Below are 25112 nucleotides of genomic sequence, written 5' to 3'. Positions count from 1 at the left end.
AGGTCGGGAGGCCCCGCCCCCCGCCCACGAGGAAGTGGCTGCGGCTCCGGCGCGGAGCCCAGAGCCGGTTCGGCGCGTCGACTTCCCAGAGTCCGCGGCCGGGGCGCGGGAGGTGAGGGCCGCCGGGGCGCCCGGAGGTGGGGGTCGGGGGAGCCATCCGGAGGTGGGGGGACGCGTGGATGTGGGGCGCCGCCTGGGAGTGAGCGGGACGGGAGGGATGAGAGGGGGTGCAAGGAGGGGGCCGGGGGGCGCCTGGAAGTGAGGGGGACGCATGGATGTGGGGCGCCGCCCAATAGGGGCACGGGGATGAGTGAGGGCGCACGGAGAGGAGGGGGCGCGGGGACGGGGGGCTCGCGGAAAGGAGAGGGAACCCTGGGATTGGAGGGGGCGCGGGGGTGGCTACAGGGCCAGGCCGTGGAAACGCGGGCTCCCAGCGCACCGGGCGCCCTCGGGGCGTCCCCAGCCCCCGGTCCCGAGCGTCCGCCTCTTGCCTTCCACCTCGTGCCTTCCGCCCCTGCTCCCGGGCCCGCATCCCCGGCCTTGCCCCGCGGTCGGTCGGTGTAGCCCCGTTACTTCGGGCCGGCGGGGCCCCACGCCCAGTCACTTCCCCTCCATCCCGGAGCCTTCCGGGTTGCAGCCGCCGGGAAATGAGTTGGCGTCCCCGGCCGCCCCGCCCCTGCCCTCCTGGCCGCTCCCGCTGCTCCCAACCGCCTCCCCTGGGCCAGGTCCGAGGGGTCCCGTATGGGGCGGGCCTGGCCGGTGGAGTCCCGGAACGCACCCCTCAGCTGCGGGGCTCCGCGGCCAGGGCAGATCCGAGCAGCCCCTCCCTTTCCGGAGGCGCAGGGAGAGCAGCCAGGCCGCCCAGGGCGGGGCGGGGCTGGGCCGGGCTGCACCCGCGGGCAGTGAAGAGATCAGGAGGGCAAGCCCTGGGGAGTCAGACCTCCCCTTGCCTCCTCTGCCAGTGCAGCCCGGAGGCTACACCACCCATCCCGGCCGGGCGCGGCGGGGCTCACACGCACAATCCCAGCATTTTGAGAGGCCCAAGCGGGAGGATCGCTTGAGGCCAGGAGTTGGAGGCCAGCATGGACAGCACTGCGAGACCCCTTCTCTATTAAAATAAATAAATAAAATGTAGTTGGGCGCTGTGGCTCATGCCTGTAATCCCAACACTTTGGGAGCCGAGGTGGACGGATCACTTGAGGTCAGGAGTTCGAGACCAGCCTGACCAACATGGTGAAACCCCGTCTCTACTAAAATTACAAAAATTACCCAGGCATGGTGGCGCTCACCTGTAATCCCAGCTACTCAGGAGGCTGAAGCAGGAGAATAGCTTGAACCCAGGAGACAGAGGTTGCAGTGAGCTGAGATCACGCCATTGCACTCCAGCCTGGGCAACACAGCAAGACTTCAACTCAAAAAAAAAAAAAAGTTAGCCAGGTATGGTGGTGCATACGTGTAATCCCAGCTACTCGGGAGGATGAGGCAGGAGAATCGCTTGAACTTGCCTTGGCAGTGAGCCAAGATTATATCACTGCACTCCAGCCTGGACAACAGAGGGAGAGTCCATCTCTAAATAAATAAATAAAAAAAATCTTAGGGATCTAAGTAGGAGTGCCAGCTTCTCCCTTCACTGGCCAGTGACTGGTAAGCTACCCAACCCCTGCCAGCCTCAACTTTCCTTATCTGGAAAATGGGAACCTTAAGGATTGTGAGGCTGCAATGCAATACTACAGGACACTTGGCAGTGTGTCAGGCGCTGACAGTATAAACGTGTGCTTGTTGCTCACCTTGATCATAGTGTGCCCCCGGGTGAAACTAACTTCCTGCCCTCCAAGATGTGGGGTCAGAGTCCCAAGCTTCGTCATTTAGTAGGAGCCGAGTGACTTTGAGCAAATCATTGCCTTTGTCAGGCTGGGTTTCCTCCGGTACAAACTGAAGGTAAAAAGCAAACAGGCTGGGCATGGGTGGCTCACGGTTGTAATTCCAGCACTTTGAGAGGCCGAAGCAGGCGCATTACCTGAGGTCAGGAGTTCGAGACCAGCCTGACCAACATGGTGAAACCCCGTCTCTACTAAAAATACAAAATTAGCCGGGCATGGTGGTGGGCAGGAGAATCGCTAGAACCTGGGAGGTGGAGGTTGCGGTGAGCTGAGATCACGGCATTGCACTTCAGCCTGGGGACAGAGTGAGACTGTCTCCAGTGAGACTCTGTCTCCAAAAAAAAAAAAAAAAAGCAAACAAAAAATGTCCAGGCTTGCTTCAGGGTGTAAAAGAGAGAATGGTGAAAGTTCTGGGTAAAATTGCCTTGCCAGATGCCAGTAAAGCTCGTTTCTTACATATGTCTGTACGTAATCCATTGATAGGTCTTTTTCTTTTTTTGGAGTCCGGTCTCACTGTGTTGCCCAGGCTGCAGTGCCATGGCTTGATCATAACTCACTTTAGTCTCAAACTCCTGGGCTCAACGGATCCTCCTGAGTAGCTGGGATTACAGGCATGTGCCTCCATGCCCAGCTAATTTTTAAATATTTAGTAGAGATGGGGTTTTGCTGTGTTGTCCAGGCTGGCCTCAAACTCCTGGCCTTAAGTGATCCTCCTGCCTTGGCCTCCCAAAGTGCTGGGGTTACAGGCATGGACCTCCACGCCTGCCTTGTAGGTGTTTTTTTTTTTTTTTTTGAGACGGCGGAGTTTCACTCTGTTGCCCAGGCTGGAGTGCAGTGGCATAATCTCAACTTACTGCAACCTCTGCCTCTCGAGTTCGAGTGATTCTCTTACCTCAGCCTCCCAAGCAGCTGGGATTACAGGTGCCTGCCACCATTCCCAGGTAATTTTTGTATTTTTAGTAGAGACAGGGTTTTATCATGTTGGGCAGGCTGGTCTCAAACTCTGACCTCAGGTGATCCACCTGCCTCCGCCTCCCAAAGTGCTGGGATTACAGGCGTGAACCACCATGACCGTCCGTTGATAGGTCTTTTCTAATAATAATAATTACATAGCATCTCAACATGTGAATGTCACAATTTACTCTTTCCATATTGTCACCTCGGTTTTTCCACACTGTCACCATTATAAAGAGGGCTGTTATAAACATGTTTGCTTTATTTTTTGAGATGAGGCTTCACTCTGACACACAGGCTGGAGTGCAGTGACGAGATCTCGGCTCATTGCAACCTCCGCCTTCCTGGGTCAAGGAATCCTCCAGCCTCAGCCGCTCAGATAGCCAGGACTACAGGGTGCAGTAACACACCCTGCTAATTTTTTTTTTTTTTTCTTTGGTAGTTTTTATAGACACAGGGTTTTGCCATGTTGCCCAGGCTGGTCTCGGAACTCCTGGATTCAAGCGATCCACCTGCTTTGGCCTCCTAAAATGCTAAGATTACAGGTGTGAGCCATGGCACCCAACCTATGTTTGCTTTTGAAAAAAAAAAATGGGGCCAGGTGTGGTGGCTCACACCTGTAATCCCAGCACTTTGGGAAGCCAAGGCAGGTGGATCACAAGGTCAGGAGTTCGAGAACAGCCTGTCCAACATGGTGAAACCCCATTTGTACTAAAAAAAAAATAATAAAAATAAATAGCCAGGTGTGGTGGTGGGCGCCTGTAGTTCCACCTACTTGGAAGGCTGAGACAGGAGAATTGCTTGAACCCGGGAGGTGGAGGTTGCAGTGAGCCAAGATTGCGCCATTGCACTCCAGCCTGGGCAACAGAGACTCTATGTCAAAAATAAAAAAAGAAAGAAAAATGTGTTGCTGTTTTCTTAGGACAAAGAATGCTGATTTTTTTCTTTCTTTCTTTTTTTTTTTTTTTTTTGAGACAGTCTCGCTCTGTCACCCAGGCTGGAGTGAAATGGCGTGATCTCAGCTCACTGCAACCTCCGCCTCCCAGGTTCAAGTGATTCTCCTGCCTCAGCCTCCTGAGTAGCTGGGTTTATAGGAGCACGCCACCACGCCTGGCTAATTTTTGTATTTTTGGTAGAGACAGGGTTTCACCATGTTGATCAGGCTGGTCTCGAACTTGTGACCTCGTGATCTGCCTGCCTCAGCCTCCCAAAGTGCTGGGGTTACAGGCGTCAGCCACCGCACCCGGCAAGAATGCTAATTTTCAAGTTCCTGTTAGTGTTATTCTGTTCTATTAATATTTGTTCCCACCTACTTGTTGAATCGAGTGCCCTTCAGAAGAATTAAACCAACTAGCAACCAGTGACAGTTTCTCCACAGCTCTGCCAGCATTGAATTTTATGTGGTTTTGGTTTTTGTTTGGTTTGGATGACTAACCGGTGCTTTAATGGTGCCTTACGATTGTTTTCGTGTGTGTTTCTTGACTTGCCTTTGCATGGTTGGTAAGACTGAAAGAGCAGAGCTGGGGAGGGAAGGATAGGGGTAGCAAGAGCTCCAGCCCAGCATAGGAAGTTGAGTAACCGCTTAGCACGGTGCAAATTAGCCTGCTGGCTGCTCTATCCAAGAACTGTCTGAGCTGGGTGGGGACTTCCCGGAGCGCCTGTAATGCTGAGATCTTTGCTCCAGGCAGCTCCTGCTTGGTTTAACCTCAGATACAGCCAAACCTCTGAATTCAGGGAAACCTAGGGAAACCAGGCCAGAAAGGTCCCGCAGCTTGTGCCCGGTCCAGCCCCAGCCTCATCTGGATAAAGATGGGAGGGAAGTATTGAGCTGAGGGCACCCAGCCACTATGAAGAGAGCTAGAATGTAAACCCAGCACAGTAAGGAAGACAGTATCAAGGCCCAGGACTTTAGAGTGCCCCCCTCCACCCCCCACCCTGCTGCCACCACTGGGCAGCCTGAGGCTTTCTTTGCCTGGCACCACCATGCCCAGCTAATTTTTTTTTTCTTTTTTTTTTAGTAGAGACAGGGTTTTGCCATGTTGGCCAGGATGGTCTCGAACTCCTGACTTCAAGTGATCCACCCGCCTCTACCTCTGCCTCCGAAAGTGTTGGGATTACAGGCGTGAGCCACTGTGCCCGGCCGTCCCCTCCTCTCTCTTGTTCCTCAACATCAAACAGGCCCACAGTGCTGGCTCACAGGGCCACAGTGGCAGTGGGTGGGTGTCCTGGATCCTTCCCCCAGGAGCCATCACCAAGACCTCATGCTGTCAACACTCGTGGGCGAAGCAGCCCTTGTATTTTTCTCTGAGACATCCCTAGCAGGGTAATTGGCAGGCGGGGGGTGGGCACACCCTGGCTCACACAGGTTTGGTAGGTGAGAGGTTTTCCTGAGGATGATCAAGTCAGAGTGTCCCCGGCTAGAATCCCTGAGGCAGGAGACTGGAGCCCCATGGCAGCATTGGCTGAGAGAAGCCACTCCCTTTTTGCTCTCCCACTTCCTCATTGGTAAGATGTGGGAGTTGGGGAGTTATCACCAAGGTGCTTTGGGTTTCAGCTGCTTTGCAGAAGTTACAGAAAGGGAAATGAGTCTTCCTCTCTTTCGCCCCCTTAACCCTTCCCCCTTGCCCCATTTAAGGGGTTGGTTCAACAGACTAGGAAGTATTTCTGCTAATTCATGCTCAAGTGTGATTGGCTGATAGGTGTGGTCTGAACCTCCCTCCTCTGCCAGTCACTAGTGTACCACTGTGGCCATCTTTTCCAGCCCCTCCCCTGCCCCTTGAGTATGTCTGGGTCCTAGAAACAGTGGTCAGGGCTCTTCAAGTCCTCTCGGTTGCCCTTGCCCACTGGCACACGGGGGGCTGCTGTCTTCAGCAGAGCCAGCCACTCTGTCTTCACAGCCAGGGCAGAGATGTGACTGGGCACACAGCAAGTGTGTGACCGCTGATGCTGGGACATCAGAGTCTGTGCCTCAACCCAGGGTTCTGAGTCTGTGCTCTCCCACCCTCATCCCTGGAGGTTCCTCCCATCTGGGCCTCCTAGGGCTGAAAGGGAGGGAAAAGTTGGCCTCAGCTGGAGTCCTGGGGCCAACCAGGGCCTGTCTGGAGTTTGAAAGTGGGCTTCTGGCCTTAACCCTGCCCCTGCCCTGCTGGTGGCCTTGGACCATGGGGGTTGTGGGGGTGTAGAGGAGCACTGTGAATCAGTCAGAGGCCTTGAGCTTCCCTCTGCACAGTGTTGGCATCAGATGTGGGCGGTGATGCCCCAGCCCGGGAACACAGGAAGCGCTCAGGGAAACCCCCATCAGGCCTGCTGACATGGCTGAGGGCGCCGAGGTGGTGCTTCCGGGGCCCTCGCCTTACACAAAGAGGCCTTATAAGGGGAGAGAGGCTGCAGAGGCAGCCCCAGTGGGTGCCCGGTGCTTGTTCTGGGTAAGGCTGCCCACGCATGCAAAGTGTGCTTGTGGACACAGTGCGCTTGCATGTGTGCAAGGCTGAACATACATGTGTTCAGGGGTGCAGTGTGCTTGTGTGTGAGGCTGAACACGCATGTGCATGTGGGCAGTATGGTCACGTGTGCAAGGCTAAACGTGCTTAAAGTGTGTGGGGGTGCAGTGTGCATGTGCGTGTGCAAGGCTGAACATGCACGCAAAGTGTGCTCGTGTGTGTGAGGCTGAACACACCTGTGTTTGCGTGTGTGGCCTGAGCCTGCGCTGCGTGTGTCTACTTGCTCAGCAAATGCTGACTGGGGACCTGCTGGGGTCCTGTTCTAAGCATGGGGGAAACATGAGGTCCATGCTCCATGCATGTACACGTGTGTGCATGTGTGTGTGTCCTGTGCTGCCCCAGGAATCTTCCAGGACATCTGGCTACAAGTGAAAGCAAGCGGTTTGGATCTGGAGTGAGCAGAGGTGGACAGGGCCTTCCAGGCAGTGAGCGCAGGGGGCTTTGTGGTGCGACCTCAGACAGGCTGGTCACTGAGCCCTGCGGGGCTAAACTGCAGCCCCAGGCAAAGGTCGTTCTGCCCTTCCCTTGTGCCTGGGCCCAGATGCAGTGCAGGATGGGCCGGCCCCAAGGCAGGGCAGTGACGGGGCAGCCACTAGCCTCCTGGGGCATTCAGGGTTCCCAGTCCTGGTTGACTCCCAGCCCAGGCCCTGGGACCCAACACAGAACTGCCAGTCTGGTGAGGGAGGCAGCCACGTTATCTAATGGCTGTCACTGGTGACTCTGGGCAGGTGGCCTCAGCCCCCACATCTGTCATCTGGAGCTGACCTGGAGCCTGGCATCCTTCCCCAAGTGCAGCCAGGCCTCCCTGAAGGTCCAGGGCTGGTGGGAGTGTTGGCAAGAATGTATACAGAGTACCTGGCCAGACGAGGTGGCTCACGCCTGTAATCCCAGCACTTTGGGAGGCCGAGGCGGGTGGATCACTTGAGGTCAGGAGTTCGAGACCAGCCTGGCCAACATGGTGAAACCCCGTCTCTACTAAAAATATAGAAATTAGGCATGGGGGTGTGTGCCTGTAATCCCAGCTACTCAGGAGGCTGAGGCAGGAGAATCGCTTGAACCTGGGAGGCAGAGGTTGGAGTGAGCTGAAACTGCGCCACTGCACTCCAGCCTGGGCGACAGAGACTTCATCTCCAAAAAAAAAAGGATACTTTTTTTTCTAGAGCTGGCAAAGAGGGAGTATCCAGGAAGTGCTGGATAGTACTAGTTAATACATTTTATCTGAGAGACAAGGTCTGGCTCTGTCACACCGTGGCACAATCATAGCTCACCACAGCCTCAACCTCTTGGGCTAAGCACTCATCCTGCCTCAGCCTCCTGAGTAGCTGAGAATACAGATGTGCACCACCACACCCTGCACATTTTTTTATTTTAATTTTTTGTAGAGAGAGGATCTCACTGTATTGCCCATGCTGGTCTTGAACTTCTGGCCTCAAGCAATCCTCCTGCCTAGGCCTCCTAAAGTACTGGGGTTATAGGCATGAGCCACTGCACCCGGCCCAATTTAATAACATTATTTATTTATTATTTTTTAAGTTATTTTTTCACACACATTCATCCTAACTTTTTTTCTTTTTTTTTTTTTTGAGACAGAGTCTTGCTCTGTAGCCCAGACTGGAGTGCAGTGGTGCGATCTGGGCTCACTGCAGGCTCCGCCTCCCGGGTTCACGCCATTCTCCTGCCTCAGCCTCCGGAGTAGCTGGGACTACAGGCGCCCGCCACCTCGCCCGGCTAATTTTTTGTATCTTTTAGTAGAGACGGGGTTTCACCGTGTTAGCCAGGATGGTCTCGATCTCCTGACCTCGTGATCCGCCCGTCTCGGCCTCCCAAAGTGCCGGGATTACAGGCTTGAGCCACCGCGCCCGGCTTTTTTTTTTTTTTTTTTTTGAGACAGAGTCTCACTCTGTCGCCCAGGCTGGAGTGCAATGGTGTGATCTCAGCTCACTGCAACCTCCGCCTCTCAGGTTCAACAGGTTATCCTGCCTCAGCCTCCTGAGTAGCTGAGATTACAGGTGCACACCCCCATGCCTAATTTTTATATTTTTAGTAGAGACGGGGTTTCACCATGTTGGCCAGGCTGGTCTCAAACTCCTGACCTCAGGTGATCCACCCACCTCGGCCACCCAAAGTGCTGGGATTACAGGCGTGAGCCACCACACCCAGCTAATTTTTGTATTTTTAGTAGAGGCAGGCTTTCACCATGTTGGCCAGGCTGGTCTTGAACTCCTGACCTTAAGTGATCCGCCTGCCTCGGCCCCCCAAAGTCCTAGGATTACAGGCATGAGCCACCGCGCCTGGCCTTATTCCTAACCTATTTAATGATAATATTTTTGAGGGCTGGGTAGGGTGGCGTGAGTGTGTACTCCCAGCTACTTGGGAGGCAGAGGCAGGAGGATCACTTGAGCCTGGGAGGTCAAGGCTGCAGTGAGCCATGATCACACCACTGCACCCCAGCCTGGGCAACAGAGCGAGACCCTGTCTCAAATATGTATACACACACACACACACGTGTTTCTGAGAACGTACTCTGTTGGTCACTAATGGCAATGAAAAATTTGTTCAGCACATATTTCTTGAGCACCTACTATGTGCTAAACATTTAAGCAGTGGAAATAGAAACGAGAATAAGATAAAACAAAAATGTGTCTCTGCCAAGCTGGTTCTATTCCAGCAGGGGAGGAAGGCAGCAGGCCAGATCAATGAGTCCATGTCTGATGGTGACTGCTGAACAAATTTAATCGGAAATAGGGAATTAGGAAGTGCTGGACCGTGGGAGATGCTGCAGTTTCCAGCAGAGGGGGTCAGGGAAGGCCTCCCCAAAAGTTGACATTTGAGCACAGACTTGAGTGGCAGCACCAGAGCGAGAGCTGTGTGTGCCGGTATCTGGGGGAAGAGTGTCACAGGCCGAGGGTACAGCCAGCATGGAAGCCCGAGGCAGGCGCGTGCCTCTGTGCCCCAGAATCGGCCTCTGGTCGGCTGGGGAGGCCTGCTCCTCAAAGGGCGCATCAGGGCTGGTATATCACGTCCATCACAGGCTAAGAGTAACCACCTCGTGGCACCTCGTCACGGAGGCCAGGTGCTGTGTATCATCTGCTTCCAGCTCTCAGCACCTCTGTTGGGAGGCAGGATTCCTGCTCCAATTTTACAGATGAGGAAACTGAGGTTCAAAGAAGGCAGGTGACATGTCCAGGGGCATGTGGCTGGGCTCCTCTACTCCCAGGTCCCTGTGATGCTGGGAAACTGAGTCATGGAGGCGGGGAGAGATGGGCTTGAGGAACTGCGCTGAGACCGTGATCTCACCCCACCTCAGGCCTGGTGGGCTCCTTTGACACTCAGCGGTGGGTGGAGGAGGCTGGGACAGGCTGGTGGGGGCTGAGCTGGGCTGGTGGGAAGATGAGTCGCTGCCCTCTGCCAGGGTTCCCCTTCAGTGCTGGGGCTAGTCTAGGGGGCTGCCAAGTCTTCGTTCTGGCCGAGTGTAGTGGCTCACACCTGTAATCCCAAATACTTGGCAGGTGAGGAGGGAAGATCTCTTGAGCCTGGGAGCTTGAGACCAGCCTGGACAACACTGTGAGACCCCCGTCTACAAATTAAAAATTAGTTGGGCACAGTGGCACACGCTTGTAATCGCAGGAGTTCATGGCTATAGTAAGCCATGATCACACCACTGCACTCCAGCCTGGGCGAGAGAGAGAGAGACCCTGTCTCAAAAAAAAAAAAAAAAAAAGTCTCCCTCCTTCAGTTCCTCAAGGCTGGGTCACCCTGGGGCCTCCCCAAGAGCCATCACCCAGGCCTGGCCTAGCCCTGTGCCTCCTCCCAGCCCTGGGTGCAGCCAGTGGGTGTCTGGATGGAGAATGGGATATATCTGTTAAATACCTGTCTTTGCCTCACCCATGAGCCCCTGTATATCGGCCACCTCCCCTCTCCCCGTCTGAGTAGTGTAGGGGAAGACCAGGGCTCTGGGCACGGCAGGGCCAACCTGCCATGTGCTGGACACCTTTTTAGGTGGTTTATGAGATTACTTCATTTCTTTCTTTCTTTTTTTTTTTTTTTTTTTCCTGAGATGAGTCTTACCGTGTCACCGAGCCTCCTGAGTAGCGCGTATTACAGGCAGGCGCCACCACACCTGGCTAATTTTTTTTTTTTTTTGAGATGGAGTCTGCTTTGTGGCCCAGGCTGGAGTGCAGTGGTGCGATCTTGGCTTACTGCAAGCCCCGCCTCCCGAGTTCACACCATTCTCCTGCCTCAGCCTCCCGAGTAGCTGGGACTACAGGTGCCTGCCACCACACCCAGCTAATTTTTTGTATTTTTAGTAAAGACAGGGTTTCACCCTGTTGGCCAGGCTGGTCTTGAACTCCTGGCTGCAAGTGATCCACCCACCTCGATCTCCCAAGGTGTTGGGATTACAAACATGAGCCACCGGGCCTGGCCTGGATGACTTCATCTTCATCCCATCCTTAATGGGGCAGGGAAGTTGGGGGGGGGGGGGTCCATCCTGTGAGGAAACTGAGGCACAGGTGACAAGTGAGGGGCCTGTCCGGCTTGGAGTCCTAGCACCCCACCCCGCCCCAGGGAGCATCTCCCCTGTAGTACTATCTCCTCCACCCTGTCCCTGGAGCCTCAGAGATATCCCGTGAAAGCTGCCCTTTTATAAGGAGGGAAACTGAGGCCCCAGGAGGGGAAGCAACATGTCAGGCCAGTTAGGAGCCAGGGCTGGCCCCTGCTGCTCGTCTCTGCAAACAGCTGCCTCTCTAGACTGAGGGGCCTCCCTGGTGTGAGGCCCTTGAGGATCAGCTGGGGCCTAGTATCTGGGTAAAGTCAGGGGCAAGGTCAGGGCTGACGTGGATTCTCTCTTCCTCTCTCGGGCACAGGAGCCAAGCCGCCATGGCCTACCACAGCTTCCTGGTGGAGCCCATCAGCTGCCACGCCTGGAACAAGGACCGTAGCCGTGAGTGCTTGCTGGGGGCCGGTGGGTGGCTGCTTCTACCTCCTGGGATGGGGACACTGGAGCAGCCAGGCCCCCGGACCATAGGCTCCATGCGGCTGTCCCCGGGCCTCACCCCTGGGTCTTCCAGCTGACCAGGGGTCTCCCGGGTTAAAGTTTAAGGAGGGAATGGGCCAGGTGCAGTGGCTCACGCCTGTAATCCCAGCACTTTGGGAGGCTGAGGTGGGTGGATCACTTGAGGTCAGGAGTTCCAGACCAGCCTGGCCAACATGGTGAAACCTTGTCTCTACTAAAAATGCAAAAATTAGCTGGGCGTGGAGGCATGCACCCGTAATCCCAGCTACTGGGGAGGCTGAGGCAGGAGAATCACTTGAACCCGGGAGGCGGAGGTCGCAGTGAGCCGAGATTGCACCACTGCACTCCAGCCTGGGTGACAAAGCAAGACTCTGTCTCAAAAAAAAAAAAAAAGAAAGAAAAAGTGGCCAGGAAAAGCCTTTTGGAGGAGACGACATTTTGACATTTACACAGACACCCAGAGGAGGAGAGGGAGGGAACTCTGCCCCAGCTGGGGAGGGGCTGGCAGGTGCAGGGGCCCTGAGGTGTCAGCAGGAGCAGCGAGGGGACCCTGGCTGGCCAGAGCGATAGGGTGGGGAGAGGTCCCAGGGGTCATTGCTGCGAGTAAAGGACAGTCAGTCCCAGGAGAAGAGAGGGTGAACTGGCAGGGCCTGAAGGACTTCAGGGGCCCCCCTCCAAGGCAGAGGAGGAGAGCCTGAGTCATGAAGGATGAGGCTGTTGCCCGGGTGCACTGTGTAGTGTGTCCTGGCAGAGGGCAGTCATGGAGAGGGCCCCTCAGTCTCCCTCCATCTCCCCTGCAGAGATCGCCATCTGCCCCAACAACCATGAGGTGCACATCTACGAAAAGAGCGGTGCCAAATGGACCAAGGTGCACGAGCTCAAGGAGCACAACGGGCAGGTGACAGGTATGTCAGGGTGGCTGGGACTACCCTCCTGAAAGGAGGTGGGGGGTGGGGTGCAAGGCAGGACATGGCCACTCATTATGGGGCATCTACCCACTCACTGTGAAACCCTGATTCAAACTGGCTTCAATTTTAAGGGGACTGTGTTGCCTCATGTTACCAAAAAACCCAAGAGGGTTGAGGGCTTCAGGAGAGGCTTGATCCAGCAGCTCCACTCTTCTGACCAAGAACCCATCTTTTCTGCCTCTTGGCTTTGCCCTCCAGCATGTTTACTGATAGCATGGAGGGCTCTGACACTCCCTCATAAGCTCTAGGAGTGCCCTCTGGTGTCACTCTAAATAAGCAGTGGATCTCAGTAAAAAGTGCTTGCTGGGCCGGGTGTGGTGGCTCATGCCTGTAATCCCAGCACTTTGGGAAGCCAAGGCGAGTGGATCGCTTGAGTTCAGGAGTTCGAGACCATCCTGGCCAACGTGACAAAATTGAAAAATACAAAAGTTAGCCTGGTGTGGTGGCACACACCTGTAGTCCCAGATACTCCAGAGGCTGAGGCAGGAGAATCGCTTGAACCCAGGAGGCAGAGGTTGAAGTCAGCTGAGATCATGCCACTGCACGCCAGCCTGGGCGGCTGAATGAGATGCCGTGTCAAAAAAAAAAAAGACAGATTGGTGGTACACACCTGTAGTCCCAGCTACTCAGGAGGCTGAGGCACAAGGATTGCTTGAACCTGGGAGGCAGAGGTTGCAGTGAGCCGAGCTCATGCCACTGCATTCCAGCCTGGGTGACAGAGTGAGACTCCATTTCAAAGAGAAAAAAAAAAAAGTGCCTACTGGGCAGATACAGCTTCCACCTTGATTGTGGCCTTTCAGCCTCTCCTGTGTGGCCACCATAAAGCCACCCCTGCCTGAGTGTCGTCAGCCTCCTGTGTCCCCTCCATCCCCCCACAGGCATCGACTGGGCCCCCGAGAGTAACCGTATTGTGACCTGCGGCACAGACCGCAATGCCTACGTGTGGACGCTGAAGGGCCGCACGTGGAAGCCCACGCTGGTCATCCTGCGGATCAACCGGGCCGCCCGCTGCGTGCGCTGGGCCCCCAACGAGAACAAGTTTGCTGTGGGCAGCGGCTCCCGTGTCATCTCCATCTGTTATTTCGAGCAGGAGAACGACTGGTGGGTACCTGGGCGGGGCCGGAGTGGGCTGGTAGGGACCTGGGGGCAGGACTAGAGTGTCCCCGGGAAGCACCAAATGGGATGTCGGGACCCCTGTTCCCATGACCCCTGGGGAGTCCATCCTCTCCTCTCTGGGCCTCATTCACGAGGCAAGGGCCTCTCTGCAGTGCCCAGATGTTCTCACAGCCGACTGCTTGGGACGACGACATCCAACACACCAGAAACACCTCTGGGGGCACCTCACTAAGCCCTGCACACACATCAGTCCTGACCTCCCTGCAGCTCCGTGGACTGGGCATCGCTCACTCTCCCCACTTTACAGATTAGCAAAGTAAGGCCCTTCAGCAAAGTCACTTTCTCAAGGCACCACTCACAAGCTCACAGCCACATCTTGTTCCTTTTTTTTTTTTTTTTTATGAGACGGAGTCTCACTCTGTCGCCCAGGCTGGAGTGAGTGCAGTGGCACAATCTTGGCTCACTGTGGCCTCCGCCTCCCGGGTTCAAGCAGTTCTCTGCCTCAGCCTCCCAAGTAGCTGGGATTACAGGCGCCTGACACCATGCCTGGCTAATTTTTGTATTTTTAGTAGAGGTGGGGTTTCACCATCTTGGCCAAGTTGGTCTTGAACTCCTGACCTCGTGATCCACCCACCTCGGCCTCCCAAAGTGCTGGGATTACAGGTGTGAGCCACCGCGCCAGCCCAATTTTTTTTTTTCTTTTTTTTTTTTATTTGAGACAGAGTCTTGCTCTGTCGTCCAGGCTGGGGTGCAGTGGCACAATCTCAGCTTACTGCAACCTCCGCCTCCCAGGTTCAAGCGATTCTCCTGCCTCGGCCTCCCAAGTAGCTGGGACTACAGGCACGCGCCACCACACCTGGCTAATTTTGTATTTTTTAGTAGAGATGGGGTTTCTCCATGTTGGTTAAGCTGGTCTTGAACTCCCAACCTCAGGTGGTCCACCTGCCTCAGCCTCCCAAAGTGCTGGGAGTACAGGCGTGAACCACTGCGCCCGGCCATATATATTTTTTTGAGACAAGGTCCTGCTCTGTCGCTTAGGCTGGAGTGCAGTGTTGTGATCATAGCTCACTGCAGCCTCAGCCTCCTGAGCTCAAGTGATCCTACCGCTTCAGCCTCCTGAGTAGCTGGGACTACAGGCCCAAATTATTTATTTATTTATTTTGTAGAGATAGGGTCTCGTCAAGTTGTCCAGGCTGGTCTTGAACTCCTGGCCTCAAGCAACCTTCCCACCTCAGCCTCCCAAAGTGCTGAGACTACAGGTGTGAGCCATGGTGGCCAGTCCATGTCTTAGTTCTTAATCTTCTCCCCTGCATGGCTGAGGGCAGAGGCCAGGCAGGAGCATCTGAGAGACGCAAATTTGCATCCCACCATGGCCAGTTAGTAGCTGTGTGACCTCTGGTGGTGGCATCACTTTGCTGAGCCTGCCCTGAGGGTGACTGTGTGGCTTAAAGGATAGAGAGCACAGAGTTCCCACTCCAGAAGCAACCTAGCGCATCCCTGCCGCCCCCGGGCCCTGAGAGCCTTGTGGGCTGGGAGTGCCTAGTTGCATCTCTCCTGGGTCTTTGGTGGGCTGTAGGGAGCAGTGGGAGCCTGAAGTCCCTGGTGCTGAGGTCCGTGAGTCCCACCTGCCTGTCCCTCTCTCCCTGTCTGCCTGACCACCATGCCCAGGTGGGTTTGCAAGCACATCAAGAAGCCCATCCGCTCCACCGTCCTCAGCCTGGACTGGCACCCCAACAACGTGCTGCTGGCTGCTGGCTCCTGTGACTTCAAGTGCCGGTGAGACAGGGCGCCATGGGGGAGGGCGGGGCTGACGTTAACTGACTGCTGACATCATAGCGGAGATTGGAGGGTGGTAGGGGAGCCACACCTGAAGGTTCTACACCCCACCTTCTAGACCCGCTCCAGAAATACTACCAGTGGATCACCTGGGCGTCGGTTGAAGGTTCTAGTCCCCGGGGAACCCTTCATGTCTCAGCTGGACATGCCTCTGCCCACCTCTTTTATTTTTTTGAGATAGGGGCTTGCCCTGTTGCCCAGGCTGGAATGCAGTGGTGCAATCATAGCTCATTGCAGCCTCCAAATCCTGGGCTCAAGAGATCCTCTGGCCTCTCAGCCTCCCAAGCAAGACTACCACTCCCAGCTAGATGGGATTTTTTTTTTTTTTTTTTAGCATGCAGGTCTCTGCCTGTCACCCAGGCTGGAGTGTGCATGCCTGGTCTGCAGCCCACTGCAGCTCAGCCTCCTGTCTCACACTCCACTCCTGCCCCCAGCCTCCTAGTAGCTGGAACTATGTTCCCACCACCATGCCCCATTAGCCTGCACTTTTAGTAGAGAATGCCTCACTGTGAGGTTAGCCAGGATGGTCTCAATCTCCTGATCTCCCATCCACCCAACTTTGGCCTCCCAAAGTGCTGGGATTGGCAGGCCACCTGCTGGATTTTGGTGATAGCCCGCTTCTTTCGCCCAGGGCGGAGGTAGGAAAGTGATCCGCGACCACTGCAACTCTGCCTCCTGAGAGTCTTCGCTTGTTCTCCTGCCTGCCTCCCGAGTAGCCGGGACAGGCACGCCAGCCTGCCGGCCCCTGATGACCCTGGAGTGAGGGCGAGTCTCTTGCCTGTCACCCAGGCTGAGTGCAGTGGCCGGATCCAGCCTCACTGCAAGCTCCTCCTCTGCTCACGCCACCTCCTGCCTCAGCCTCCCTGCATTGACTACAGGCACCACTCACCGGGCTTGCTTTGCATTTTTAGTAGAGATTGCCTCACCCACTAGGGATGGTCTCTGACCTCAATCGCTGATCCTCACGACCTCGCCTCCTGCCGAGCCTGAGCCACCAAGGCCTGCCAATTTTTTTAGTATTTTGTACCGTAGAGATGTAGTTTCACCAAGCACATCAGCTGGTCTCAAATCCCTAATCCCCACAGTGATGCATCTGCCTGCTTCCTCCCAAAGCAAGTGCTGGACAAAGCCACCAGCCCAGCTAACCCTTTAAAAAAATTTTTATTTGAGATGTCTCCCACTCTGTTGCCCAAAACTGAGCATAGCAGTAATCCTCACAGCCCACTGCAGCCTTGACTGTCTGCTAATCCTCCCACATCAGCCTCCTGAGTAGCTGAGAGTACAGGTGCACACCACCATGCCTGGCTACTTTACCTCTATTTTGCCTCTCCCGGTAGGATCTTTTCAGCCTACATCAAGGAGGTGGAGGAACGGCCGGCACCCACCCCATGGGGCTCCAAGATGCCCTTTGGGGAGCTGATGTTCGAATCCAGCAGTAGCTGTGGCTGGGTACATGGCGTCTGCTTCTCAGCCAGTGGGAGCCGCGTGGCCTGGGTGAGCCACGACAGCACCGTGTGCCTGGCTGATGCTGACAAGAAGATGGCGTGAGTAGAGGCCATCCTGGGGGAGGAGGTGAGTGCAGAGGAGCGGGACAGTGTGACCGACAGCTGTCTCCCCTCAGCGTCGCGACTCTGGCCTCTGAAACGCTACCGCTGCTGGCGCTGACCTTCATCACAGACAACAGCCTGGTGGCAGCGGTGAGGAATGGGGAGGGAGTGTGGTCACAGCAGAGAGCCCAGCTTCCCTCCTTTCTCCTGCCTCCCTCCTTTTTTCTTCCTTACATTCTCTCATGTACCAGAGTTGGGCAGAACAGGTTGGATTATGCTGCAGTAACCAAAAGTTCCTGGCTACAGTTGCTTAACAGAGTAAAGATTTGGTCAGGTGCAGTGGCTCATGCTTAAAATCCCAGCACTTTGGGAATGTTGAGGTGGAAGTATCACTTGAGGCCAGGAGTTTGAGACCAGCCCAGGCAACATAGTGAGACCCTTGTCTCTACAAAAAGTTAAGAACATAGCTGGGTGTGGTGGTGCACCTGTAATCTCATAATCCCAGTTACTTGGGAGGCTGAGGCAGGAGGATCACTTGAGCCTGGGAGGTTGAGGCTTCTGAAGTGAGCTGTGGTCATACCACTGCACTTCAGCCTGGGCAACAGAGAACCTGTCTCCCAAAGAGCGTCGTGAAAAAAAAAGCCAGGCCTGGTGGCTCACGCCTGTAATCCCAGCAAATTGGGAGGCTGAGGAGGGCAGATCACTTGAAGTCAGGAGTTCAAGACCAACCTGGCCAACATGGCAAAACCCCATCTCCACTAAAAATACAAAAATTATTCGAGTGTGGTGGCGGGCACCCATAGTCCCAGCTACTTGGGAGGCTGAGGCAGGAGAATTGCTTGAACCCAGAGGCAGAAGTTGCAGTGAGCCAAGCGTGCCACTGCACTCCAGCCTGAGCCACAGAGACTCCATCTCAAAAACAGAAAAAAAAGAAAAAAGAGATTTACTTCTTGCTCACATTTTATGTCCAGTGTGGGTGTTGTGAGGGGCTCTGATGGAGGCTGTCCCCAGCATGCTGTCCCAGATGCCACGAGGGAGCCGGAACCTGTGGAATCATGCCCTGGGTCTGAACATTTCTGCCCACATTTTATTGGCAGGTGCAATGGCAAGGCCACGCCTAATGCAAAGGGCAGGAGTTCGGGGTGTGCAGTTCCTCCAGGTGTCCGGGAAGGGCACTGCTCTCCCTCCCGTCTGCCCACATCTGTCAAATCCCTTTTCACTCCTCTGCAAACATAACGGGGATGCCAGGGTCAGGTCAGGCTTGCTTTTTGCCTAGAAAAGCAACCAGCTGCAGGGGTCTCCCCTAGAGCAGGTGTAACTGGCTGGGCAGGACAGAAGGCGTCTGGGCTCCCAGGGAGTCCCAATGTTGGCCTTGCTGGGGGAGGTGGCAGCCCCCAGCATGGCCCTGGTTTTGATACACCTGCTATTCGGGCCTCCCTCGCTGTGGCCCGTCTGTGTCCTTGAGCTGGCATCTGCCTCCCGGGCCGCCAGATGCCCGCCTGCCCTCCCCTTCGGCAGCGCTCCAATGGTCCCCGCCTCCCCGCTCAGGGCCACGACTGCTTCCCAGTGCTGTTCACCTATGACGCCGCTGCGGGGATGCTGAGCTTCGGCGGGCGGCTGGACGTTCCCAAGCAGAGCTCGCAGCGTGGCTTAACGGCCCGCGAGCGCTTCCAGAACCTCGACAAGAAGGCGAGCTCGGAGGGCGGCACGACTGCGGGCGCGGGCCTGGACTCGCTGCACAAGAACAGCGTCAGGTGAGGGCGGGGGCGGGGCCTCGACTCGCCCAGTAGCAGCGTCGGGTGAGGAAGGGGTCTGGACTCTTCCTACTGGGGCGTTGTGCTGGGACGGTGAGGACTGGGGGCCCGGAGGGAGGGTAGGCCTGCCCTCTACTCGCTGCGCGGGAACGGCGTCGGATGAGGGGCAGGCCCGGACTAGGGGACGGGGCCTGTTTGTGGGCGGGGCCTCGACGCTGCATGATAACCACGTGGGGCGGCAGAGGGGGCGTAGCGGGCCCAAGGTAGGGAGTGGCTTCGACTCGCTGTAGGATTAACGTTCGTTGTGGGCGGGGCCCGTCTCGATCTCACCCTAGCAGCTCAGGTGTTAGTGGAGCCCGGGAGGGACACGGTGGGACCGACATAAAAGACGTTGTCGGCCGGGCGCGGTGGCTCAAGCCTGTAATCCCAGCACTTTGGGAGGCCGAGACGGGCGGATCATGAGGTCAGGAGATCGAGACCATCCTGGCTAATACGGTGAAACCCCGTCTCTACTAAAAAATACAAAAAACTAGCCGGGCGAAGTGGCGGGTGCCTGTAGTCCCAGCTACTTGGGAGGCTGAGGCAGGAGAATGGCGTGAACCCGAGAGGAGGAGCTTGCAGTGAGCTGAGATCCGGCCACTGCACTCCAGCCTGGGTGACAGAGCAAGACTCCGTCTCAAAAAAAAAAAAAAAAAGACGGAGTCGACCTCTTTAGGTTGCATAAAAATAGCATCAGATAGGGGCTGAGCAGCTAGCCTCGCTCTGCATTTCCCGGACATAGCTGGGTGGGGACTGTTCTGTGGGGTGGTCAGGCAGTGACCAGCGGGTGTCCTGGGCGGGGTCACAGCTGGAGTGGGTCTGTTGCTAGTACTCAGCGAGGTGGGGGCGGAGCTGAGGGTCTCTCTGCAGCCTTCTAAGGATCTAGGGTGGGATGGGGAAAAAGAGGCTCTCCAAAGCCCAAAAGCTGCCAGCCACACGCATCCACCCCACGGCGAATCAGAGGGAGCTGTATGGCAAGACTGGCCAAGCCCTTCGGCCTGTAAAACCTCCTGTGGCCGCCAGATCCGATGGCTTCCTCAGACGGAACACCTTTGCCCGGCTGTCAGTTTAGTCCCTGGCTGCCCCCACCCTCATCTCCTTTTTTGTCCTGTTCAGCTGCACTGCTGGCACTGTGTACACTCCACAAACACATGTGTCTTTCCTGCCTCCCTGGACTTGAGTGTCCTGTCCCATTTGCCTGCACTTCCCACACCACTGCTCCTTCCCAAAAGCAGAGCTGACTTCTAAGCCCACTACACCCCGTCTCAGCATTTCTCACTGAAGCCCGCTCCCCAAGAAGTCTGGGAGCACCTGGACAGGGTGAGCCTGAGCCCAGCGCCAGCACAGGTTGGATTCATAAGCTCCTCTTCCTCTTTGCAGCCAGATCTCGGTGCTCAGCGGGGGCAAGGCCAAGTGCTCGCAGTTCTGCACCACTGGCATGGACGGCGGCATGAGCATCTGGGATGTTAAGGTGAGGCTTGCCCTTCCTGGTTTCCCGCTGTGCCCCCCAGGTCAACTCTTTCCCCCCATCCCCTGGAGGTGACCCCCATCCTTCACTCCTGCAGAGATGGCACTGCAAGAGGATGAGGGCTGGGGGCGGCCCCTTGTCATCTGGGTCTTGGTGCTCACTCGGGCACCCGTCTTCAGGGCTGGGATTCAAACCCAGTTCTGACAGACTCAAACTGCAGGTTCTCTGCCCTCTGCTGTCCTGGGGCTGAGATGGGTGATCAGGTCCCTGGGAGTGGGGTGCCTGCCGGACAGCTGAGAACCAGCCTGTCCGTTCTGCCTCCCTGCAGAGCTTGGAGTCAGCCTTGAAGGACCTCAAGATCAAATGACCTGTGAGGAATATGTTACCTTCATCCTAGCTGCTGGGGAAGCAGGGAGAGGAGTAGGGGAGGCTAATGGTTGCTTTGCTGAATATTTCTGGGGTACCAATGTGAGTCCCCATAGGGGCTGCTCCCTCAAAGAGGGGACAGATGGGGAGCTTTTCTTACAAGCTATTCAAGAAATATGTGCCTTTTTCTTAAAGAAATGCTTTCATTTATTGGAAAAAAAAAAAAATGCCCCCAAAGCACTATGCTGGTCATGAACTGCTTCAAAATGTGGAGGTAATAAAATGCAACTCTGTTTAAAAAAAAAAAAAAAAAAAGCAATTGTGGACACGCTTGCCTATGTGGAAGGAGAGGTTTTTTGTTATTTTCTTGGGGTCTTGCTCAGTTATCCAGGCTGCACTGGAACTCGTGGGAGCAATCCTTCTGCCTCAGCCTCCCAAGTAGCTGGGACTCCAGGGAGAGGTTGGTGTTTGCACAGCCATAGGTAGATAGCTTATTTTTACTGCTGGACAACAACATTGATCCTGAAGCCCAGCAGCCTTATGCCAAATGGTTCCTTCCCCAATGCTGTCCATCCTGGGCTGCCACTCCCAAAACTGCCAGTACCAGGTGTCACTGATTGACTAGTGAAATTCCTGCACAAAGGGGCTACACATTCCAGGCTGGTTGTGGAACTTTTGTTTTGAGATGGAGTTTTGCTCGTCACCCAGGCTGGAGTGCAGTGGTGCGATCTCGGCTCACTGCAACCTCTGCCTTCCTTGGGTTCAAGCGATTCTCCTGCCTCAGCCTCCCAAGTAGCTGGGATTACAGGCGCACACCACCAAGCCTAGTTAATTTTTGTATTTTTAGTAGAGATGGGGTTTCTCCTTGTTGGCCAGGCTGGTCTCGAACTCCTGACCTCAGATGATCCACCCACTTCGCCTCCCAAAGTGCTGGGATTACAAGCTTGAGCCACCGTGCCCGGCCTGGTTATGGAAGTTCACGGGAATTTATTTTGTCATTACAATGTTGGCAGTTGATTTCTGATACATGCTCATTTTAGATATACTTTTCCTGTGCTGCAAAGTGAGGTTCTGTCTTGGAGTTGATGTCATGTCACCGCGTCCTGCACTGAAGGGCATTTGCACACCTTTTGTGGCTTCTCTCAGGAAAATGTGGGCCTTGGCGACATCCAATGCCAGTGCTACTCCCCTTCTCCCCTAGAATTACAGAATTATAACTACCAGGGGACATCTACAGGCCAGGCCAGGATCCTGGTGCAGCTTCAGCCTGCTGTGGCCTGGAAGGGTCCCTGCCTGCTGAGGCCTAAGATCCCAACTTGGCTAAAGGAAGGGAGGGAGCAGGCTGTGGCATCTGAGGTCTCTCCCAGCCCCAATCCTGCAATCCTGGGGTCCATCCCCAAACCCTGCTTAGTGCCTCCTAACAGATGTCATGCCCCAGGGCCCCAGGTAGATATGTGCCCTGAACCTTGCCAGGTACGTGTGCCTGAACGTGGCACCATACCCAGCTGGGTAAAAATGGCTCGAGCACGGGAGCCAAAGGATGGAGTGCAAAACAAAGATTACGATAATGTCAAGTTTAATCTGCCAAATATACAAGTTGAATTTGTGGAGCATGTTTTGCCTGGGTGCCACACAGTAAACAGAGGTTTCTTGAAATGATCAATGGGTAGGGTTAAAAATGGGCACTGGCCCTGGCCGGGTGGGTAGGAACCGGGCAGGGAAGGGCAGACAGGCGAGGCCTCGACCAGACAGGACTGACCAGGGACAAGCCATGACCCTCGAGGACCCAGGGGCACAGGCTCCTGGATGACAGCCCCTCTCTGAATGAGCACCCAGGCAACACAGTCCGGGGCTGGGTATAGCAAACCTGTCGGCAGCTGCCTCCTGGGACAACCATCCCCTTACGTGCTATCTACCAGACAAATGAAAGCTCTTCTTACCCCATCTCCCAGGCACCCCCCAGCAAGGGCTCTGAATTCTAAAAACAGCGAAAACATTCAAATGGTTACATATGAAATGCTGTCCTGCATCTTTCTGTCTCAAAGATAGCAGCTGCCCCTCCCCCAGCCCCCCCCCCCCACATTCCCCAAACAATTTCTGTGCCAAGATGAAAAGGAGGCCCCAGGCCATGGGGGGCTCCTGGCCGTGAGGGGCTGTTGCAGCGGCGCCAGGGCACAGGGTGGGCAAGACACAGCAGAGGTCCTGGCAGCGCGGCCCAGGTCCCCGGCATCTCCTCCCACGCGTCGCGATTACTTATTCAGGGAGAGCGACTGCATTCGTTTTCCTGACAATGTGGCATCATCTTTTGCTGAGGGTGGGAGGAGAAGGGCAGGGGTTAAAACAAAGCAACTCCCACCCCTCCCAACACACGCGGCAGAACCCTAGAACCTTAGGTCTGAAAAGCTGCAGAAAACATCCTGTGCAACAAAGAAGGGAGCTGAGGAGAGCTGAGGCATGGGAGAGGATTTCTGCTGCAGCTACCACCCCGGGACCCCCTGACATTACCAACACGTTTCAGTGGCCAGACCACCTTATAGAAAGCTGTCCCCTCCACAAAGCCCCACCAACACACACTCTTGTGGGCAAATGGAAACTTCACACCCCACCTCCCAGCAGAACCCTGTAATTCTAACCTCCCGCCACGGGTTCTGAAGTCTAAATTAAACGTTCCAACAGTTACATGTGAAGTCCTTTCCTGCTTGGGGTTTGTGAAGCAGGGTTGAATCGGAAGTTGGGATCACTGGATTTCTGGTGCAAGTGACAACATCCCTGAGCAACTGGTTTCCCCTTTCTGGGCCCGCTTCCAGGCAGGACAGATGGACATGTAGGGGCTCTCACAGACCCCCGGGAGATGGAAGGCTGCAAGTCAAATGCTCCTATGAACGACCAACTCCCATAGCCACCCTGGCCTAGAGGAACTTCCACCACCTCTGGCCTGCCTCGAGGGAAAGCACAGGAAAAGGGATGCCTGGGCCGGACGTCAAGCCGTTCTGCACTGCTGTGTATCCAGCTCACCCTCCCAAGCCCTGGAGATGGCCAGCGGTGGCCCCAGGCAGCTCTCCCGGGTTCCTAAGGCACCAGAGACCTTGGTGGGACCTGTGAGTCTCAGGCAAGGTCTGTACTAGGGGTGTGGTTTCCTGTGACCTCCTGCTGTTAGGAGTAGTAACTCCACCTATTGTGGACAGTGCTGTGCTGGGACTTCAACCCACAACTGACTCCATGATGTCACTGGACCCTCCTGGTCCCCCGGCAAGTGGCAGGCAGAGGGAGTGTGGGCTCTCTAGGCAGTAATCACTCCTCACCTCATCACCACCACACGGACAGGGACACGAGTTCAGGGCTTTGTGGCTGGCCCAGGACCAAAGTTGGGGGCTGTCCCTGCATGCACAATCCAGCCCTTACCTTTCCTTTCCTCTTCCTTCTTCCGGGCAGCCTCCTCCCGCTGTTTCCGGATGATGGCCAGTCGGGCCAGGTCGGCCTTGGCTTGCTCTGTCTTCCCGGCCAAGTGCATCTTCATGTAACGCTCTTTTGCCTTCTGCTTCTCAATCTCTTCTCTGTGTGGATAAAATGGTGTCACGGGGACATCTTTCCCACCACTGTTTGCCAAACTGGATGGGAGTCAGAATAAAGGCCAGGGATTCGGCCTAGGGCCAAGGTGGAAGGGGTGCTCTGGCTGTGAGTCCCTGGCTCCATGAACCCCCTGCTTGGTGGACGTTCACCAAGAAAGTGAGCAGGAAGAAGAGGCCCAGGGAGAGAACATCTATGATTTCCAGAAAGCCTCAGTGGGAGAGGGGACAATGTCCACCTACAGCAGGGAGGGGAGGATGCCTGAGGGCTTCATGATCAGGCTCTGGTGGCCATGGAGAGAAGGGGGACCAGGCCAGGAGTGTTCCAGAGAAGACGACCAGGAGGATGAAAGCAGTGGGGACCATATCCTACAATGAATGAAGGGCCAGGCGCACTGGCTCAGGCCTGTAATCCCAGCACTCTGGGAGGCCAAGACAATAGGATCACTTGAGGCTATAAGTTTGAGACCTGCCTGGGCAATATAGCAAGACTCTGTCGTACAAAAAAAAAAATTTAAAAATTAGCCAGATGTGGTGGCACACATCTGTTGTCCCAGCTACTTGGGAGGCTGAGGCAGGCGGATTGCTTGAGCCCAGGAGTTCAAGGCTGTGGTGAGCTATGATTGCGCCACTGCACTCCAGTCTGGGTGACAGAGTGAAATCCTATCTCTAAAAAATACAAACAAAAAAAGGAGTGAAGTGGAAGAAGCAGCCACAGGGCATAGGATGAGGACCACAATGGGAAACAGACACACCTAGTCTCAGGTCAACACCACACGACCCATTCTTACAGCAGCTCAGATGTGCACGGTGCTGCCCCCCAAAGACACAGCCCCCATCAGTAGGGGGGTGGGAATAATCGCTGGGCTCCCATGGGACAAAGGTGTCAGGAATGAACCCCCTGAATGGAGTCAGTGGTGAGGGTCATTCGCTTCCTTTTGAGGATCTTCCCAAGCTTGAGATTCTGAACTGGAGTGGATGCCCTTCGGGGTGAGATCGGAGGGCCTATTGGCACTGGATTCCTGGAAGAGCCAAGTGTTGGAGTGGGGGAGGGCCCTGCCTGGCAGGAGGCTGGGGGAGAGACTCGGCCTCCCAGAGGTCTTC

General features: G+C 55.5%; 2 protein-coding genes across 4 annotated transcripts in view; one reads left to right on the top strand and one right to left on the bottom strand.

The window, feature by feature from the left end:
• On the top strand, window positions 1-24103 carry ARPC1B (actin related protein 2/3 complex subunit 1B). 3 transcript variants are annotated; one of them, XM_003895737.4, is made up of 10 exons: window positions 1-112; window positions 11200-11276; window positions 12149-12253; window positions 13195-13417; window positions 15101-15208; window positions 16606-16812; window positions 16890-16965; window positions 18364-18569; window positions 19989-20079; window positions 20405-20757. In XM_003895737.4, the coding sequence occupies exons 2-10, from the start codon at window positions 11213-11215 to the stop codon at window positions 20441-20443; spliced, it is 1119 nt and encodes a 372-aa protein (XP_003895786.1). In that variant the 5' UTR covers window positions 1-112; window positions 11200-11212; the 3' UTR covers window positions 20444-20757. The 3 variants fall into 3 exon arrangements, with proteins under 3 accessions (XP_003895786.1, XP_031521451.1, XP_021790844.1); XM_031665591.1 differs by lacking the exons at window positions 1-112; window positions 20405-20757 and adding exons at window positions 119-137; window positions 23250-24103; XM_021935152.2 differs by lacking the exon at window positions 1-112 and adding an exon at window positions 119-137.
• PDAP1 (PDGFA associated protein 1) overlaps window positions 22002-25112 on the bottom strand; it is a 13150-nt gene continuing 10039 nt past the window's right edge. The window contains exons 5-6 of the mRNA XM_003895740.5: window positions 23845-23996; window positions 22002-22750 (exon numbers count right to left, since the gene is read on the bottom strand). Coding sequence (XP_003895789.1) covers window positions 22692-22750; window positions 23845-23996 — 211 coding nt within the window. The 3' untranslated portion in view covers window positions 22002-22691. The remainder of the gene's footprint in view (window positions 22751-23844; window positions 23997-25112) is intronic.

The sequence above is a fragment of the Papio anubis genome, chromosome 4 (genome assembly GCF_008728515.1).
Source record: "Papio anubis isolate 15944 chromosome 4, Panubis1.0, whole genome shotgun sequence".
Classification (NCBI taxonomy): Eukaryota; Metazoa; Chordata; class Mammalia; order Primates; family Cercopithecidae; genus Papio; species Papio anubis.
Note: the sequence above shows the minus strand (reverse complement) of the source record. Positions and strands in the feature narration are given on the sequence as shown.

Bases quoted from the DNA above. Each gene is read 5' to 3' on its own strand.
- ARPC1B (XM_003895737.4), top strand. From the start codon at position 11,213: ATGGCCTACCACAGCTTCCTGGTGGAGCCCATCAGCTGCCACGCCTGG. The intron at 16,813-16,889 runs GTGAGTAGAGGC...GTCTCCCCTCAG, and splicing joins GATGCTGACAAGAAGATGGC to CGTCGCGACTCTGGCCTCTG. The intron at 16,966-18,363 runs GTGAGGAATGGG...CTCCCCGCTCAG, and splicing joins ACAACAGCCTGGTGGCAGCG to GGCCACGACTGCTTCCCAGT.